General features: G+C 38.9%; 1 protein-coding gene and 1 long non-coding RNA gene across 2 annotated transcripts in view; one reads left to right on the top strand and one right to left on the bottom strand.

The window, feature by feature from the left end:
- Nucleotides 1-3,045, top strand: part of slc40a1 (solute carrier family 40 member 1) — a 59,493-nt gene extending 56,448 nt beyond the window's left edge. The window contains exon 8 of the mRNA XM_043692831.1: nucleotides 1,062-3,045. Within this exon, the coding sequence (XP_043548766.1) occupies nucleotides 1,062-1,387 (326 nt within the window). The 3' untranslated portion in view covers nucleotides 1,388-3,045. The remainder of the gene's footprint in view (nucleotides 1-1,061) is intronic.
- LOC122551242 overlaps nucleotides 1-16,819 on the bottom strand; it is a 36,743-nt gene extending 19,924 nt beyond the window's left edge. Inside the window, exons 1-2 of the long non-coding RNA XR_006312064.1 lie at nucleotides 16,776-16,819; nucleotides 6,279-6,351 (exon numbers count right to left, since the gene is read on the bottom strand). This is a non-coding gene — a long non-coding RNA (uncharacterized LOC122551242). The remainder of the gene's footprint in view (nucleotides 1-6,278; nucleotides 6,352-16,775) is intronic.
- Nucleotides 16,820-19,747: the final 2,928 nt, after the last annotated feature.

Raw genomic sequence — 19,747 nt, 5'->3', positions numbered from 1 at the left:
TTCCAAACTTCCAGCTCAGCACAGTCCCCATGACTTGTCCTACCTGCCTATCTTCTTTTCCACCTATCCACTCCTCCCTCCCCGCCCCCCCCACCCTATCACCTTCATCCCCTCTGGCAAATATTTCCTATACATCTGCATTAATGCTCTCACCAAAATGTCATTCATCCAACTAGTGCCAGAGGGATGCGCAGGTACCACAAAACCACTTTAGGGACACTTTAAGGACGCGTAGGATACCATAATGCTGAATTTTGTGACCATAATATCTCACTACTATATAATACCTCTGGTTGAGAATTGAAAATTGAACACTTAACATTTACATGCAAAAATATGAAGTTTTAGTTTTATATTGAGTTCTTGTCTTTTTATTTCAAACGAGTTCATATCTGCTGAAATAATACACTAAATTCTAATTGTATGTAAATAGCGGTGTTATGTTATTTTGAGGCAATAAGATCGAGAGAGGATAATGGATTATTCTGTGAAACTGAGTTGTAGTAACAGAGGGTAACACGAAAATCAAAATAGGTCGTATTGTTCCTGTTTCAAGTTCTGGTCATACGGAGGTTTGTGTAATTCTAGGCTTCTTATGGGAAGGTTGTCATTTTATAAGTGAGTTTGATACATTAGGAATGCCTATCAGGAAAGAAGGACTGATGATTTTGTTGAGAAGCACTATCGACCTGAGTAATTTAATGAAGGGAGATAGATTTGGGTTGAATGGCCTAGTCCTGTTGCTGTAAAAAGATGTGATTAACATGCATTGGTTTTATTTCAATTTTATTTGGATGGTTGAAGCTTTAAGAAAAGAAAATGTAAATGTGCACACAGAGCTGAATTATGATGTGTTCAGAACCTGATGCATGTGATGTGTATGTGTGTATGTGTGGAAGATCTGTTATATAGTCATTAAACATTGTGGAATTTCTGATATAACAAATAATCAAAGGTTGTATTGCTTTTTCTTATTCTATCAGGTCAACTTTTATCTTGTAATATTGAACATCTTTTCAAGTTTGTGCAGCTAACACTGGCTCTTATGTATCTTTTCTCAGGGCTTTGGTCCTTTGATTTAACAGTTACACAGTTAATTCAAGAAAATGTGGATGAATCGGAACGGGGTATCATAAATGGCGTACAGGATTCCATGAATTATCTTCTAGACCTAGTCCATTTTATTATGGTAATATTAGCTCCAAATCCAGAAGCATTTGGCATCCTTGTGATCATTTCAACTTCTTTTGTTGCTATGGGGCATTTGATGTATTTCAGATTTGCTTACAAATCATTAGGAAGACAGCTGTTTGCATGCATTCCCAAAGAGCGGACAATTCAGACCAACAATCCCAAAGTAACAGACTGCGTGGCAGTTAGCACCTGAGTCATAATTAAAAAGATAATACCTCATTGACTAATACTTTTTAACCATTAGGCTTATATGTTAAAGGTATCTACTTTTCAAATAGTTTAGATATCCCAAGTAATAATAGAGTACAGAGTCCTACAAAAGCCATGTTTTCGTTACTTTCTGTATGCTCTTTCTGATATATACTATATTAAGCAATAGTTTGCAAGTACAGCTGAATTAGATATGTCCTATGGTAGGAGCTATACTGTTCGGAAGTTCATTTGCAGTTTCAGTAGTGAACAGTTGAATACAACATCATTCTACTGCAGTAAATGTGCATGTTATTATCTACTGCTTTGGTCAGGGACAAGTATGAAGTTTGAAGATACATGCTGCATGATTTGTATTTAGATGAACAACTCTAAAATATGTTAAATGCAGTGTGGTTCAGGTTAACCTTTTAATGTGGGGTCATGATAAATATTCTAATAATGGAGATATGATTATAATATTTATATGAATATTTGAATTTCACCTTCTTCATTCTAATATCATTGAAATAGAATTTGCCAAAGTGCAATAATACTTCCAAAATAATTTGCAGTATATTATTTGAGAATGAAAAATCATTTAATATTAAATAAATATTCCCAGTGAAACTGCATCTTGATAATTAAAACAGATAAGATCCTGAAACATGAGAGTCATTGTTGAGAGTTTTCATGGTGTGGAAATGTGGATATTAGCAAAGTTAAGTTTGAAAACTCCAAGCTGACAAACGTGTTTAATAGCAATTTGTAACATTGCTCTTTTTCTTGTTAATATAATGACAGGATAAGTCGATCCCCATACCTTCAGACTTTAGACTTCTTTATGACATATTGCTCTATTCAAATTAAAATCCATTTGGAAGCATTGAGTTAGTGATCTTACCTACTGGAATATGTGAGCTGGTGTTGGGTGGGGTGGGAGGGGATGTAGAGGGAAGAGCAAGAATTGCAGTGGTTGCAACTTGTATTGATATTGCAACTATATTCAAAAGGATTTCCTCTGACATTGCTTCAAGTGAAACTTTAAATACATCAAATGTCACCAAGCATAACAATCAGAGTAATCCCTTTCCCTAATTCTATATGGGAAGTGGGGGTCTGCTCTTTAGTATGTTATCTAATACAATTAATCTAATACAATTTTAAGATCTCTATGCTTAGAGGAATTAAATAAGACACCGTACATTTTTCATTGCTATGATATTCCATGTTTGAAAGTGGACATGATACAGTCTGTGCAGGTGAATTGTTTGTTAGATGCAGCTGCTGAACCTGTGTTACAGGGAAACCAACTGAAAATCTGTTACTTATAGTTCCAACTGCTGTGATTTTATGAATAATTTTGAAAAATCAACCAAAGGCTAGCTATATATTTGAACTTAAATTTCTAAAATTCATAATGTTTTTTACAAGTATAAATTCACAACAATCTTTTACAGTCAATATTTATAACAGAGCTTGAAATTAAATTTCTGGATTCCTGGGAGAGATGTATTAAACAATATTTTGAAATGTATTAATAATTTTACTATTCACTTGGATGAATAATGAAATCTCCTGAAAATCATACATGTACTAAACATTCCAAAGCTACAGTTTCTGAAATTGAAAGCACTGCTAAATAAAATGTTGTTAAAATAACGAATTGGTTGTGTTGTTTTGTTTCATGTTTTTAATGTCAAATGTCATATCCCAATTGGTCATTTCCCCATTCAGCAGGGAACTGCATCATTCAAAACTGATGTTTTAGTTCTTTACTGAGCTAGCTGATCTTTGCATTAAAGCAACAGAGTTTTTTTTCAGTTGAGCTCAGCATTTCCATGCCAGGAAGTCGCACATACATTAGGCAGATTCATATTTGTAATCACTATCTAATGAATTTTGCTGGGAAGTGAATGCATGTAGATTTTGGTGAGGACTAGACTGGACTTGGATGTGATGACCTTCATGTGCAGATAGGCTTCCAAAGTCCACGATTCCTGATTTTACCTGAAGAATGGTCACAGGGGTGAGGTATTGGAAAACAGAATTGCGTCCAGCCACTAGTTGGTGACTTCATAGAACATAGAAGAATACAGCGCAGTACAGGCCCTTCGGCCCTCGATGTTGCGCCAACTATCCTCCATATGACTATCCAGTGCCCGCTTAAATGCCCATAATGAGGGAGAGTCCACCACTGCTACTGGCAGGGCATTCCATGAACTCACGACTCGCTGAGTAAAGAACCTACCCCTAACATCTGTCCTATACCTACCCCCTCTTAATTTAAAGCTATGCCCCCTTGTAATAGCTGACTCCATACGAGGAAAAAGATTCTCACTGTCGCCCCTATCTAAACCCCTAATCATCTTATACACCTCTATCAAGTCACCCCTAAACCTTCTTTTCTCCAATGAAAACAACCCCAAGTGCCTCAGCCTTTCCTCAAGACATGACAAAAAAAAATTGGAAGGAGAAGCACCCCACCCATCTATTTCCCAAGCCAGCTGGATCCCTTCTTGCAATTTATGTAAGTTGGAGATAGGGGTAGAAATTATGATTGCTACATTTATTGATGACACAAAGATGGTTAGAAAAGTAAATTGTGAACAGGACAAAATGAAGCTACAAAGGGATATAGATTGCTAAATGAAGAGAAAAAGATCCAGTAAATGGTGTCTAATTAGGAAAATATTCAGTTTTCATTTTGACAGGAAGAATAAAATCAAAGCAAATTATCCAAATGGTGAGAAATTGCAGAGCTCCAAAATGCATACATCACAAAAGTTTAGTATGCAGCTACAATAAGTAAATAGGAAAACTAATGTAATGTTATTATCTATTGTAATGAGAATTGAATACAAACGTAGGGAGGTAATGCTTCATTTATACAGTGTACTGGTGAGACCACATCTGGAATACTGCGTACAGTATTGGTGTCCTTATATAATAAATTATGTAACTTCATTGGAAGCAGTCAAACAAAGGCTTACCAGGCTAATTCCTGGAATGAAAATGTGTTGCTGGAAAAGCGCAGCAGGTCAGGCAGCATCCAGGGAACAGGAGAATCGACGTTTCGGGCATAAGCCCTTCTTCATTTCATAGCCAGCATTTGCCATATTCTGGAAAGTGTTCCAAGATTCCAAAGTTTCTGAGTGAATGGCTTTCCTGAAGAAGGGCTTTCCTGAAGAAGGGCTTATGCCCGAAACGTCGATTCTCCTGTTCCCTGGATGCGCTTTTCCAGCAACACATTTTCAGCTCTGATCTCCAGCATCTGCAGACCTCACTTTCTCCCCCTAATTCCTGGAATGGATGGTTTACCTGTTAAAGAAAAGCTGTTCAGACTATATCTACTGGAGTTCAGAAGAATAAGAGATGATTTGATTGAAACATATGAGAGCTTGACAGGACACATGTGGACAGGACGTTTCCCCTTGTCAGATTCTAGAACCAGGGGTCACATTTTCAAAATAAGGTATAGTCCAAAGATAAGGAGAACTTCTTTTCTCAGAATTGGGAATATATGAAATGGTTTTCTTCAAAAAGAAGTGGAGGCAGAGTCCTTGATTATTTTTAAGATAAGAATCAGATAGATTCTTGAAAATAAGGTTTTCAGGGATAAGTGGGAATGTGAAATAATCAATTCAACCATGATTTTTTGAATAGGGGAGCAGGCTCACAGAGCCAATTTAATTGTTACATAAACCTAATTATAAACTTCCACCAAATTTGTACATCATATAAATTTACCCACCACCACCTGCAACCTCACTCCACCAATCCAATCATACATCTGCACATTCACCCTTTCACCCATTCACTCAGAAACTTTGGAATCTTGGAACACTTTCCAGAATATGGCAAATGCTGGCTATGAAATGAAGGATATATTTTGCACAACTTATCTTTACTGCTGTCTCTGTAGATCCCTGGACCTTTGAAGTTGTTCTGTATCCTCTATCAGAAATTTGACCAGGAAAATTACACTCAGGTAAGTGGGTAGTTTTTAGTCTGATTAGCTTGGGAAGTATTGATTCGGAGCTGATTAAGAGATTTGTGGCAAAATGTGTTAAAATGACACATAACAGAGCACATAAGGAAACAAAAAATACTGGGAATATTCAACAGTTTGGGCAGTTCCTTTGGAATTGGGAACAATCTTAATGGGCTGAGTTTGACAAACTCCCAGTGTTGGAGCCCAAGTTGGATTGCATGGACTGGTCAGCAGACAGTGAAATCCAAAAACAGATTTTGCCGAGTCCAACAACTCGACCGCAGGTGGGGGATCTGGCCAGTAGCAGATGTGAGTTTACAGAAATTTCCAGCACATTTAAAGGGACTGGCTCATTCAGTTTAAAAGCATCATATAAAACGATATGTGTAAGGGAGAGTAATCTAGGTTTCTTTCAAGGAGTGTCTGCAGTTAGAGGAAAGAGAGCTCCCAGGTTTAGTGCTTGCTGCCTGGAAGTGCTCCTCTAGACAGCAAGGTCATGGAAAAAAGAGGCCAGAGAGACTCATCAAAAAGGCATAGCTAGACGTCATGGATAACTGTAGCTGCGGGATGGTCACACAGGCATATTTATCGTGCCTCAGGGAATTCAATGACCTGCTGAAATCTAGCAAGGAGAGTAGACTTCATTACATGAAGCTCAAAGTCTGGGTATCACAAAAGGTAACAATGGAACATGAGACAAAGTTGTCAGTGCTGACTTTAGCAAAGCATTCACAGTGATATGCAAAGTAGCCTCACAGTAGAACCCTGTGGTCAATCTATATTGATCACTGTAGTACCAATCCTAAGTGGGACTCATGATACTTGATCTTGAACCTGATACTGACCGATGAGCGTAAGCAGCTCATTGGAGACCAGTGACAAGTTATACATCTGTACTTACCAGAGAAGGATGCTCTTGATGTAGGGAATAGAGACAAATTGAAGGAGGGTTGGCATCGTTTGCTGTGTCGACTCTAATGGAGCAAGAAACAATGGAGTTAGGACCTCCTAGTCACCCACGACCTATGATCATCTGCAGTCAGTGATGAAGAGAGGGAACTCCAGATGTTGGATGGGCAGTCTGAAATGCTGGAAGATGTAGCATGATGAAATGATCTGAACAGCAGAAAAGGCAGCAATATGTGCAAAAGAATTGCACAAGAACTCAGGTGCCATGTTCTAAAGACATAACATCACTAGTGCAAAAAAGTGCACTTTCCACCACTGGAGACACTTGCACATCATGTGGTGATAGATGATTCATTGAATGTGAGATTGGTGGGGTGTAAAGTAATGGGAAGGGGAGCTGAATTGTGGTTCAGAATGTCAGGGAAAGGGTGAGAGCTGAAATGCAGAAAATGTGATAGACACAATCAAGGATCCTGTGTGGAGGGAAATCTGTGGTTGAGGAGAAATGAAGGCATATCAGAAACTTTGGTATGGAAGGTAGACTGGGTGTATTGGAGAGACAACACCAATGGAGTGGACGAGAACATTGCAGGGTGGCACGGTGGCTCAGTGGTTAACACTGCTGCCTCACAGCACCAGGGACCCAGGTTCAATTCCGGCCTTGGGCTATTGTCTGTGTGGAGTTTGCACATTCTTCCCACAGTCCAAAGATGTGCAGGTTAGGTGAACTGGCCATGCTAAATTACCCATAGTGTTAGGTGCATTAGTCTGGGGTGAATGTAGGGGAATTGGTCTGGGTGGGTTGCCCTTTGGAGGGTCGGTGTGGACTTGTTGGGCTGAAGGGCCCGTTTCCACACTGTAGGGAATCTAATGCTGAGTTCAACAGTTTCAGTTCATAAAATCTGCCCCATTATTTCGGATGGCAACTTTCAGTTCAAATTTTCTCAAAATGCTTAAGCTAGACACATGGGAGAATCGTGAGGTTAACCTTTTGCCTGAATCATGAGCGATACCCTTCCTGTGTTTTCTGCTTATTCATGTGCTGACAACAAAAATGATGAAAAGGTACAAAGTAGGAACTTAGACTGTTCAACTGGTTTCCCTTTGACTCAGATGCTAATCACATGCAGGCTTTTTAACATTGTATTTTCACTATGACATTGTCTCTTACAAAAACATTTCTTAAGAGGTCGTTTAAATGAGAAAATACAATGTCTTGATGCTGAGCAAACCTTAGCAACTTTGACAATATGATGTACATTATTTTGCAGCGAAAGGAAAAAAGCACATTTGGATAATAAATCTCCAGTGTATCTGAAGCTTAGAGTGATAGTCAAGCTTGGTTTTCAGAACCTAACGCAAGACTCCAATCATATTTTTCTTTATATCAGCAAACACCAAATGCGGTTTGAAATGAATTGAATGAGGCTTTTCAATGTATTAAAAAAGGTAGGTCATGTCTGGCAAATCTGATTGAATTTTTGAAGAGGTGACTAAAGTTGTGGGTATGTTGATTATGTGGATGTTCAGAAGGCAATTGATAAAAGATTTCTATCTAAGACCGAAGCTTATTGTATTGAAAGGAAAATTATTGACCTGGTTAGGAAATCAGTTGAGCACAGGAGACATAGAGTTAACATAATTGACATATGTTGTAACTGGCATAATGGGAATAGTGTCCATAAAGATAGATGCATTACTGACTAACTTGAAAGGATATAAAGCAGAGTAGTGCATATGTAACATTATAATGAGATATTGATAGATTATTCAAATAGAGAAAACTGTGGTAAATGAATTTCAATATGAACAAAAATGTAATCATGTGCTTGGGACTTACAAATAATAGAATAGGTTCTTTCTAAATGGTGAAAAGCCTGAACCAGTGGAGATTGAAAGTAATGTGTGTACCCAGGTACAGAGTTTATTAAAATACTATGAATAGGTACAGAAAATAATCAAACTGTCCAAGTGAAATGCTGTAGATATCAACAATGCAAGAGGACAGATTTAACACTTGAACATTTTAAATGAATTTCATGTTGAATTAAGTTGAAAAGTCAACCTGAATTTCTGCAAAGAAGAAAGAAAAAAATTGAGCTAAACTAAATTAGCCACCATTGTGAAAAGCACTAAGCTCCAGCTCATGATGCATTGGAGTGCTGATGTTGTCATGGAGGCATGTGATAATTTTAAACTTGTTGACTCAGGTACAAGAGAAAAAGGTCAGCTATAATCTTTTTATAGGCAGGAGACTAGGCTGGGTTAAATCTTTTAATATCTGTGATCTGAGCCAAGACAAAATTAAAATCTAGACAGTAATTTTGAAAATTCAGCATATGTTTCCAACCAAAATTAAGTTATTGAGTTGACCAATATGAATTTCAAGGCTTGAATGAGTAACCAAATGAGCCTGTTTACAACTTCATAAGATTGAAACATTCAGCCGGAAAACATAAATTTAACGATAACAATGAGAAATGCAGATCCTGAATTATAATATCACTGTCTACAAACAGAAGTAAGCATAGGCAACGATGTCTTACAGGACTATATGGCCACACTCTCGTTAGGAAGAGATCACTTAGTAGTGGTTTGACCTGAGAGTCATGACATCTTAGGTGAGGGGAGAGGAGTGACCTTCAGAGTAACCTCAGGCGGTGTGGGAATTGAACCCATGTTATTGCCATTGACAGTGTATTGCAAACCAATTCCTAGTCTACCAATCGTCATGGGAAGAAGGCATTCTGAAACTGAACATTATGCTAAGAGCATCTGGAGGAAATGAAGAATTGCAACTAAGATCAACCGTCAGATGGACATGCAAATGAAAAGATGTTAATTGAATGGTCCTGATAGCTGAATCCAATGATCCTGCTAAGTGGGTTTGAGTAGTTGTGCAAAGCTTCAGCTGATCTCAGTAAATCATGAGATGATGAGGACAAGGTTGAGAGTGAGATGCTCATTGAAAAATGCTTCAAACAGAAGCAAGAAAACTCTGGTACAAATGTACCCAAGGGTTTCTGATGAGATGATTGAATGCTTTGGAGATTTTGAATGACACATCGTTATGAAACCAGCAATGAAACTAATGATTCATCCGCCCTGGAAAGGAACCAATAGAACTAAGAGGAAATCTTGAAAGACAGCACCAAGAGATGGAAGAGAGGAAAAAGATTACCAGAGATATAGAACCTAGAGATCGAGTATATTCCATCATGGTGAGACAGAAGCCAAACAGAGTTATAGAGCGGGTACAATTACAATGTTTAAGAGGCATCTGGAAGGGTACATGATAGGAAAGATTTAGAGAGATATGGGCTAAATGTTTCCAAATGGAACTAAATCAGTTTAGGATACCTTGTTGGCATGGATGAGTGGGAAGAGTCTGTTGGATTAAGAACTTGTCAACATCCTAAAGACGAAGCAATGGAAGGGTTCATTACCCTATTCTCACACTCAAAAAGATTGCATCAGCACTGGCAAGGGAAAATGTTTACAGAAAACTATCTGTTAGAAATGTTTACTGGAATATAAAGCGTAATGAGGAATCCTTGCTATTGACAACTTTCAACACACCCTTTGTCTACAACACATTCCTGTACCTACCTTTTGGTCTTAAAGTGAGCCAGGAATGTGCTCCTGCAGGAGGTCGACAGGACTCACCAAGGATGTAAAGGATCACTTGGCATGATTTCCAGAAGAACATAAAGATCATGACCATCGTCTACGTGAAGCCTTGTAGAGAACCAGGAACCTTGGTGTATGCTGCTGAGAACTACTGGTCAGCAGCATAGAAGAAAAGTTCCAACAAACTCAACAAAATAATACAGAAGGAAAAATCTGCCACACTAAAACAGAAAGAAACTTGTCACACAGTAACTTTTAAGAGTTGTTGCAGTATTTAAGAGGAATCTTGACAGGTACATGAATAAGCAAGGAAAGGAGGGATACAGACTATGTAGATGCATAAGATGTTTAGTTGAGAAAGGTTTTATTTGACTTTGTGTGGGAAGGAGCCCTAGCAAAACTAGAATCATTGAGAATCGGGGGAGAACTTTCCCGATTGATGCAGGCTTGATGGGTTGAAGGGCCTGCTCCTGTGCTGTATTGTACTTTGTTCTTTGTAAATAAATGCTTCTACAAAAGCACTGGAAATAATCCTGATACAAGAGGGAAAACCATAACATTCACATCTAAAGTTTTAACATAAGCTGAGAACAGATATGCTGATTTAGAAAGAGTACTTTTGGTGGTCAGGTATGGGTGCGAGAAATTGCATGCACATCTCCATGCGAGCATGTTTATAGAGGAGAATGATCATTGCCTAATACAGTAGATCCTCAAGAAAAATCATTCAGAATTCTGGTGGATTTCAAGGGCACCTCTTGAGATATCAGGTACATTTCAGTCTGAAATACGATAGGGAGTGAAATGGCACATTCCTTATTTTGATTATAAGAGAATTTTGAAGTTAAAAAAGATCTAGGTGTAAAGATCCTTTAACTAGAGAACATAACACCATGAATTTTGTGTCAAATTAGGGATGAAACCAATAAAGGTGAGCTAGGGATGGCCTAAAATACAGCCAACACAGTTACGAGTACGTAGCACCTGTCTATCAGAGATGATAGTTCACTAAAAGATGCTATTCTGCTAGCTGCATCCAGAATAACCACATCCAAAACAGTTCCTCCACAAGACACATGAATGCCATGTGGGAATGGAGAAGTTTTAATTGATACACATGAATGTAATGTATGCAAGAAATAGAGATATGCATAGCAGAGAGAGGAGATGATAGCTACTGAAGCAATGTATGGCACACTGTGAAAGCCAATTTATTCATACACAATCAAGAATGGTATCATAAAGTTGTAGACCACTATTTGAAGTTCTCTTCTATTTGAAAGATGAAAAGAATTGACAGCCATGATTAATGTTCCCTGCCTAGTTGTGGTAACACACACAGTGACAGGTATCAGCACACCAATTGCAGGACTGACTTCTAGTTTAGGAAGTTGCCACCGTGCAGGCACGCTAGAGGCCAATGCAGTCTGAAAGAACTTTAGAGGGAATGCCGGCCACAACAATCATCACAGCAGTTCTGTTTGTTGAGCAAGAGATTACTGAAAGAACAATATTTGACAATGGAACCCAGCTTAACCCCAGTGAATATATGAAACTTGTTGAACAGTATGGATGCAAGGTTAATTTTCTCATCACCACATTATTCAAGGGGACATGGGTTTATAAAAAGGCACATTTAAATGGTCAAGAAAAACCTCATGACATGTCGAGAGGCCAAGGATGACCCACATTTTGCTGTCTTCTTATTTAACTACACTTCTCAAGGCCAACATGAAACTGCATGCACGGCACATCTAACTGAGTTTCTGAACAATGGTAAACCCAAAAGTGATGATACTGAGAAATTCACTGATGGCAACTCCATTGAATGTCAAGGGGCGGTGTTTAGGTTGTCTCTTATTGGAGATGGTCATTGTCTGGCATTTCTGGGGTGGAAATGTTGCTTATCACTTGTAAGTCCAAGCATGGATATTACACTAGTCTTGTTGCATTTGGATATGGACTGTTTCAGTATTTGAAGAGTTGCAAATGGCGCCTGAACATTGTGCAATCATTGGTAAACATCCTCTCTTCTGATCTTAAAGGTCATTGATGAAGCAGCTGAAGTTGGTTGGGTCTAGGACAGTACCCTGAGGAACTCCTCCAGAGATGTCCTGGAGCTTAGATATCTGACCTCAACCATTTTCCTATGTGTCAGGTATGACTCCAACCAGTGGAGAGTTCTCCCCAGATTCTCAATGATTCTAGTTTTGCTAGAGCTCCTTCCCACACAAAGTCAAATATGGCCTTGATGTCAAAGGCTGTCACTCTCCCCTCATCTCAGGAATGTTCATGTTTAAACCATGGTCAGGAGCTGAGTGGCCCTGGTGGAACCCAAACTGGGCAGCACTGAGCATGTTATTGCTGAGCAGGTGCTGCTTGATAACGCTGTGGATGACACCTTCCATCACTTTACTGACAATCGAGAATCAACTGATGTAGTGGTAATTAGTCAGGTTGGATGTGTTGTGCTTTTTGTGTACAGGATATACTCGGACATAATTTGCTGCATTTTTGGGTGGCTGCCAATGCTGTACCTGCACTGGAACAGCTTGGCTAAGTGAGCACAAGTCTCAGGATTATTGTCAGAATGTTGTTAGGGCCGATAGCTTTTTCATTTTTCAGTGCCTCCAATCATTTCTTGATATCATGAGGAGTGGAATTGGCTGAAGACTGATATCTGTGATGCTGGGGACCACCAGAGGAGGCTGAGATGGATCATCTACTCAGCACTTCTGGCTGAAGATTGCTGCAAATGTTTCAGCCTTATCTTTTGCACTGATGCCCTCATCCATCATTGAGAACAGGGATACTTGTGGAGTCTCCTGCTCCACTGAATTGTTTTCATTGTTCACCACCATTCATGACTGGTAGTAGCAGGACTGCAGAGATTAGATCTGATTTGAGGGTTAACTTAGCTCTACCTATCACTTGATGTTTATACCGTTTGGCGTACAAGTAGATTTTTTTTGTTGTATCACCAAAGTACACCTCAATTTTAGGTATGTTTGGTGCTGATCCTTACATGTCCTCCTGCACTTTTTAATAGACAGGATTGATCACTTGGCTTGATGGTAATAGTTGAGAGGGGATTATGTTGGGTCAGGAGCTTGCAGAATGATTTGGAGTACAAGTCCTCTGATGTTAATGGCCACAATGTCTCATGGATGCCTAGTCTTGAGTTTCTAGATCTGTTCGAAGTCTGTCCCATTTTGCACAGTGATACTGCCAGACAGCATCAGTCTTTCACTGAGGAAAAGGCAGCGGGCAGATAAATGATTTGTTGGGTGGACTTGTGTGGTGTGGGCACATGGGAGAGGGAATTGGAGGCATGGTCATAGTTTCTAGTGGCCACGAAGTGCCCCCCCCCACCCCATCCCTGCCTCTGATTGCCCCTAGATTGGGGCAAATGGAGTCCCCAAACCAGCAGGCACATTACCCTGGTTTCCTTGCTGGGAAATAAGCCACATTTGTTGCTGTTCAAGAAGGTAAGTAATTTGGCTAATGACCTGTTTAAGCCCTTAAGGTGCTGTTGATTGACTACTTAAGAGGGTTAATTGGTGGTGGGTCCAGAAGGTTCACCATGGACCTTCTCACCCACAATTTAATTGCCGAGGAGGCAGAATGAAGGTGAGTATCCCTTTGGGGCCAGCCTGGCCAATAAGAAATTATACTTCCAGAGTTAATTCTTTTTTTTTATAGAATCCGTACAGTGTGGAAATAGGCCCAACACGTCCACACCAACCCTCCGAACAGTAACCTATATATTTACCCTTGACTAATGCATCTACCCTACACACCCCTGAATACTATGGGCAATTCATCTAACCTGCACATCTTTAGATTGTGGGAGGAAACCGGAGCACCCAGAGGAAACCCACTCTCCTCACTGATGCGGCCAGACCGACTCAGTTTCTCCAGCATTCTCTGTGTTTCTTCCAAATTTCCAGCATCTGAGTATTTTGCTTTTATTCCTCCCAATTATATGACCTTCCCATCACCTCCAGAGACAGGAAATTGGGTCACAGAAGACAATATACTGATAAATAACACAAACTCCTGGCAGCACTTTTGCCTCTGAGTCAGATGGTTGTAAGTTCATGTTTCACCCTATCAATTTCAGCACACAAAGCCATGCTGACATCTGTGTTTTATGTTGCAGCACATGCATCAAACCAGGAACTAAATGACAATTTAAAGCCTGTGGCAAACTATATCGACCAGTATAAAACACCTCATTTTACTGTCAATTAGCAAAGTTTGTCAAAATGTGGGATGTAACTTTGGTTTTAAACATGTGTGTTATTCCTTCTGCTGGTGGGATTGCTAAGGACTTCCACTCAGCTTCACTGTTGCAGTTCCTTAAATGACTAAAAGTCACAAGCCGTATGATAGCTGACTACCATTTTCCAAAGCGTATGTTTGGGTTATACATTTACTCATATAAACCATTTTTATGGAGATTGGAAAATAACACTGATATCTATAAAAAACTAAATTCTAACCAGCTACAAATATTAATTTTCACTATTGGGGGATTCTAAAAGAGAACGTGTTTCAGGTTCAGATTACCTACATTCCAAGAAGGGAAAGTGTAAGCAATGAAAGATAGGTTCCACTGATGACATGGCAAATAGAGAATATGAGGAGACAAACATAAAAAAAAGAGGGTATACAATGCATGCTGAATGAATTCTTCAAAATACCCGGCTAAAAACAGCAAGTTGAGCAGAGAAACAAAATGCAGAGAGAAAAGATGGGTTGCACAGTGGTTAGCATTGCTGCCTCACAGCACCAGGACCCAGGTTCAGTTCCAGCCTCGGGTGACTTTGTATGGAGTTTACACATTCTCCCCGTGTCTGCGTGGGTTTCCTCCGGGTGCTCTGCTTTCCTCCCACAGTCCAAAAATGTGCAGGTTAGGTGAATTGCCCAAAGTGTTCAGGGATGTGTAGGTTAGGTGCATTAGTCAGGGATAAATGCAGAGTAATAGGGTGGGGGATGGGTTTAGATGGGTTACTCTTTGGAGGGTCAGTGTGGACCTGCTGGGCCAAATGGCCTGTTTCCACACTGTAGGGATCCCATGAAAATGGTAAATAACATTAATAGAAAGCCTAAATTTTCTTTTAGCATATAAATGTAAGCAAGTATTAAGAAAGAAGGCAAGCTCTGAAGGGTTAATAAGGTGATATAAATGCCTGCTTTGAAGGGCAAGGTCAATGCATTTAATTCATATTTTGTATTAGTGTTTACTGAGAAAAAGAATGCTAACTAAGTATAGGTGGAAGCAGAGATGGCAGAAGCACTGGATAGAATTAAAACTTACAGGCAGGATGAAATGGAAATGCTGACTTGGGTTTTAGTGGATAATTCATCCCATGGCTTACATCCAGGTTGCTAAAAGAAGCAGTTGTGGAGAAAGTGGAACAGCTTGAAAATCTTCCAATTTTTCTTGGCTTCCTTTGGACATACCAGAAGATTAGCAATTGGCAAATGTGACACTCTTACCCAAGAGAGGGCATAATGACCGGTAACTAATTGCAAAGCAGTGGTGGGTAATGCTTAAGAAATAATAAATGGGGAAAGTATGGAATATAGAGGGGTGCCAATTAATTAAGCAGAGCCAGCATGGATTTGTAAAAAGGCAGATCGTGCTTGACAAATCTTATTGAATTATTTGGTGAAGTAAGAATGAAAGTTGATGAAGGGAATCCACTTAATTTTATTGGTATTGATTTTGACAAAATACCACAAAAGAGTTGACTACCAACATTGAGGCTAAAGGAACAGAAGGATAAATGTCACCCTAGATGCAAAACTGACTTAAGAACATAAAACAGTTACCCATGATCAATCGATATTTTTCAGCCAGAAGGATAATAAACAAAGGTGTTAACAGTGCAGTGCTAGGAGCATTGTTTTTTGATATATATCAACAACCTTGGATATTGGAATACAAGAGTGACAATTCAAACTTTTCCAACAATGCTAAAATTTAAGGAGTGCAAACAGGATGGTATGAGTCGGCCTGCAACATGACATATGCAGACTAACAAGTTGGGCTGAGAAGTTGCAGATGGAATTTAATACAGAAATGAGATGATACTTTTGACAGAGGATTAGGAAGAGACAATATGCACTTAATGACACATTCCTAAGAATCTAGGTACAGAAAGATCCTTGTTCATTGGGTACATTGAGAGAGTTAATAGCAAAGCATATGAGATCTTGTGTAGCAAAAATTGGAATTGAGGACATAGTGGTTAAACTATAGCCAGAGATTTGTGTCTACTTCACTTTAGGAAAGATGTTATATTCCTTGAGAGGGTGTAGTGAAGATCCACCAGAATGGTTCCAGATTCTAGGATGAATGATTTTAGCTACAAGATTAGGTTGGAGAAGCTGGGGCTAATCTCTTGAGCTTGAGGGGTAATTTGACTGAATTGGGCAGGATATGACAAGCTCTTCCCATTATTTAGTGACATAGATTTAAGATTTTGCACTAGAGGTGTGGGCTGAGGGTGGGGAGCAGGGGGGAGATGGAATGGGTGGAAGAGCTTATTTTACAGACACACTGGAACTCACTGCGTACTCGGGTGGTGAACGCAAAGACAGGTAATGATTTCAAAAGGAAACTGGGGAAAATATATTTGCAGGAGATAAAGTTGGGGGATGGGCTTGACTGGATTATTCTTCAAGGACAAGGTAGGCAGAATAGCCTACTTCTGTGTTGTAATGTCTGCATGAACTTAGAAACATAATTTTCTTGCATTACTATAATTTGGAAAGTAGATTTATAGTAAATATAATTTCAAACATGCAGCAACATCCAAAATTTACAGAAGGAAACAAAAGTTCTGACCTCAAAAAGAACTGTTATCGCACAAAGCAGTCACGAGAAAGAATTGCTGCAACTCGCTGAGTCATGCAACTACCCAGAGACAATAACAAAGCCATGGCAGTAACCTGATTCTAGATGGACCTAGTATACTAAAATATATGCACAATATATCAGCTAGTATCTTCAACAACTGGACATGTTGAGAAATAGAGCAGAACAGATTTAAATGCTGAAATTTTGAAAACTCAACATTGCAGCACAGTTTGAGGATATCACAGAATGAAGCTCACATTATCTCAAAGTGTGGCAATTTATTTAGCAGCTGTGTTTGCTTTTTCAATTCGTTCTTCATGTTTACATTGGATGAACTATGACCAACTGTGACCTTTGTGCTAAACAACATATCAATCATACGCTTTTAATAAAAGTGTGTTATTTTGAAGCTTTGACTATACAGGGACATCTTAACAAGGCAGAGAAAGAGGGGAAGGCATTGTGCATTGTTTAAGTTTGCCCTTGCCTTCTTGTCAGAGATGACACCTCTCTGGATTTGTATCTTGCAATCCAGATTTTCAATGGACTGCCTGAAACATTTCTATCATAAACTGGAAACTAAATTGTGAACAAAGGTTTCTATGTTCTGTGTTATATGGTGTGGATATTAAAATGTGTAATAAATGATCAGGAAGGTTCTAATTCTGTGACTCAAGATAAACTGAAGCCAAACCAGTCTTATGGGGATTAATAGCTGCACTAAGATTAATAATTGACACCATGTTTAATTTGCTTTGGTGCATAGAAAATGTGAAACTTACCAGAATTTTAAGCTGACTGACCTCAACTAATGCACATAACTCACCACAGCAGCTGGATGAGTGATGGAAATATTAGATCAATTAATTAATAAAAGTTGGATAAAATACTAGTTCCATTAATAAAACTAGAATAACATATTAGTTCCATTAATAAACGCCCTAGAACTACTGGATTGTTATTAAAGGAAAGTTCAATAATACCCTAATAGAGATGAAATTTGTGATCTTTTCTCTGATTTACTACATCTGATTCCAGATCCAAAGCAATGCGGTTTATTCTAAACAGGCCACTGGAATAGCACGCTGCTCAGGTTCAATGGAACTAGGGATAGGCAATTATGCTGACCTAGTCAGTGATGCTCACATCCTAAGAATGAATCTGTTACAAAAAAAAATCCAGCCACCCAACCACATTTGATTGGTTAATGCTCACCTTTAACAAAAAGGCATTTCTTTCCAGATGTTAGTCACATTTAATCTGCAGAAGGATCAATGCAAAGAAGACATGAAGCTTTTCCAAACCTACTGTAGGAGGTGCAACAGAAATGTAATTTTCATTGGCAGGCTTGTTACCTTTTGCTCATACTTTTGTCATAGAAACATGGAAAGAAGGAGCAATTGGAGGCCATTTGGCTCTTCAAGCCCACTCTGCCATTCAATATGAAAATGGCAGATCATCCAACTCAATACTCTTTTCCCATTCTCTCCCAATACTGGTTCAACACTTCATCCCTAAGAAATATATTTAACTCCTTCTTGAAAACATATAATGTTTTGACCTCAACCGTTTTCTGTGATGAAGAATTCTATAGGCTCACCACTTTCTCGGTGAAAAGAAATCTCCTCATCATTCCTAAATGGCTTGCCTCATATTTTTAAACTGTGATTCCCTCGCTTTGGACTCCCTGATCATTGGGAACATCCTTCCTGTATTTATGAGAATTTTATAGGTCTCTATGAGATTCCCACCCCCAAGATGCTTCTAACCGTCAATGAATAATCAATTCAGCATCTCTTAATTTTACAGTCCTGCATCCAGGAATCAGTCTGGAAGAATTTTGTTGCATTCCAAGCACAGCCAGAATGTCCTTCCTCAGATAAGGAGATCAAAACTGCACTCATGGTCTCACCAAGGCCGTGTACACTTGTAACAGGACATCTTTGTTCTTGTACTCAAATTCTTAAACTGTGCAGGCCAACATACCGTTTGCTTTCTTCACTGCCTGCTCAACCTGTAATCTTATTTTCAGTGACTAGTGTATAAAGGCACTAGTTGTGCCTCCCCCTTTCCAAAGAATTTGCCATTCAGATAATAATCTGCTTTACTGTTTTTGCTACTAACGTGGATAACCTCACATTTATCCACATGATACTTCATCTGTCATGTATTTGTCTATTCACTCATTTTGTCCAAATTACACTGAAGCATCTCTGCATTCTCCTGACAATTTACCCTTCCACACAGCTCTGTATTATCTGCAAATTGGAGATATTACATTTGGTTGATTTATCTAAATCACTAGCAAATGTTGCGACTTGCAGGGATCCAGGCTCTGATCCCTGGCAGCACTGATCCTACTAATCATAGCCTGCCATTCGGAAAAATACCTATTTATCTTTACTCTGGTTTCTTATCTGCCAACCAGTTCCCTCTCCATATCAGTACAATACCTCCAGTATCATGAGCTTTAACTTTACATGCTAATCTCTTATGTAGAACCACATCAAAAATCTTCTTAAAATCCAAATAAATCACATCCATGGGCTCTCGTTTATCAACTCTAATAGTTACACTCTCAAAGAATTCCAGATTAGTCAAGCATGATTTTCCTTTCAATTTCCATGCTGTCTCTATCTGATCTCTTTACAGTTTTCCAAATTGAATCTTTTATAATGGACTCTAGCATTTCTCTACTACTAATGTCAAGCTAACTCTTCACTTCTTTAAAATTATGAGGTAACATTAGCTACCATCTAATTTATAGGATCTGTTCCAGAGTCCACAGAATCTTTCAAGATGACCATCTGTGCATCCAATACTTCTAGAACCACTTCTTTAAGCACTCTATATTATTGCACCCTAGGTCATTAACCCCATTAAGTTTTCAAGTGATTTCCTTCTGCTTCTCCCTCTTGTGAGATCCTGTATTCCCCAACCATTTTGGGATGCTATTTGCT

Source organism: Chiloscyllium plagiosum, chromosome 7 (assembly GCF_004010195.1).
Source record: "Chiloscyllium plagiosum isolate BGI_BamShark_2017 chromosome 7, ASM401019v2, whole genome shotgun sequence".
Lineage (NCBI taxonomy): Eukaryota > Metazoa > Chordata > Chondrichthyes > Orectolobiformes > Hemiscylliidae > Chiloscyllium > Chiloscyllium plagiosum.
The sequence above is the reverse complement of the archived record's forward strand: the minus strand, read 5'-3'. Positions and strand labels throughout refer to the sequence as shown.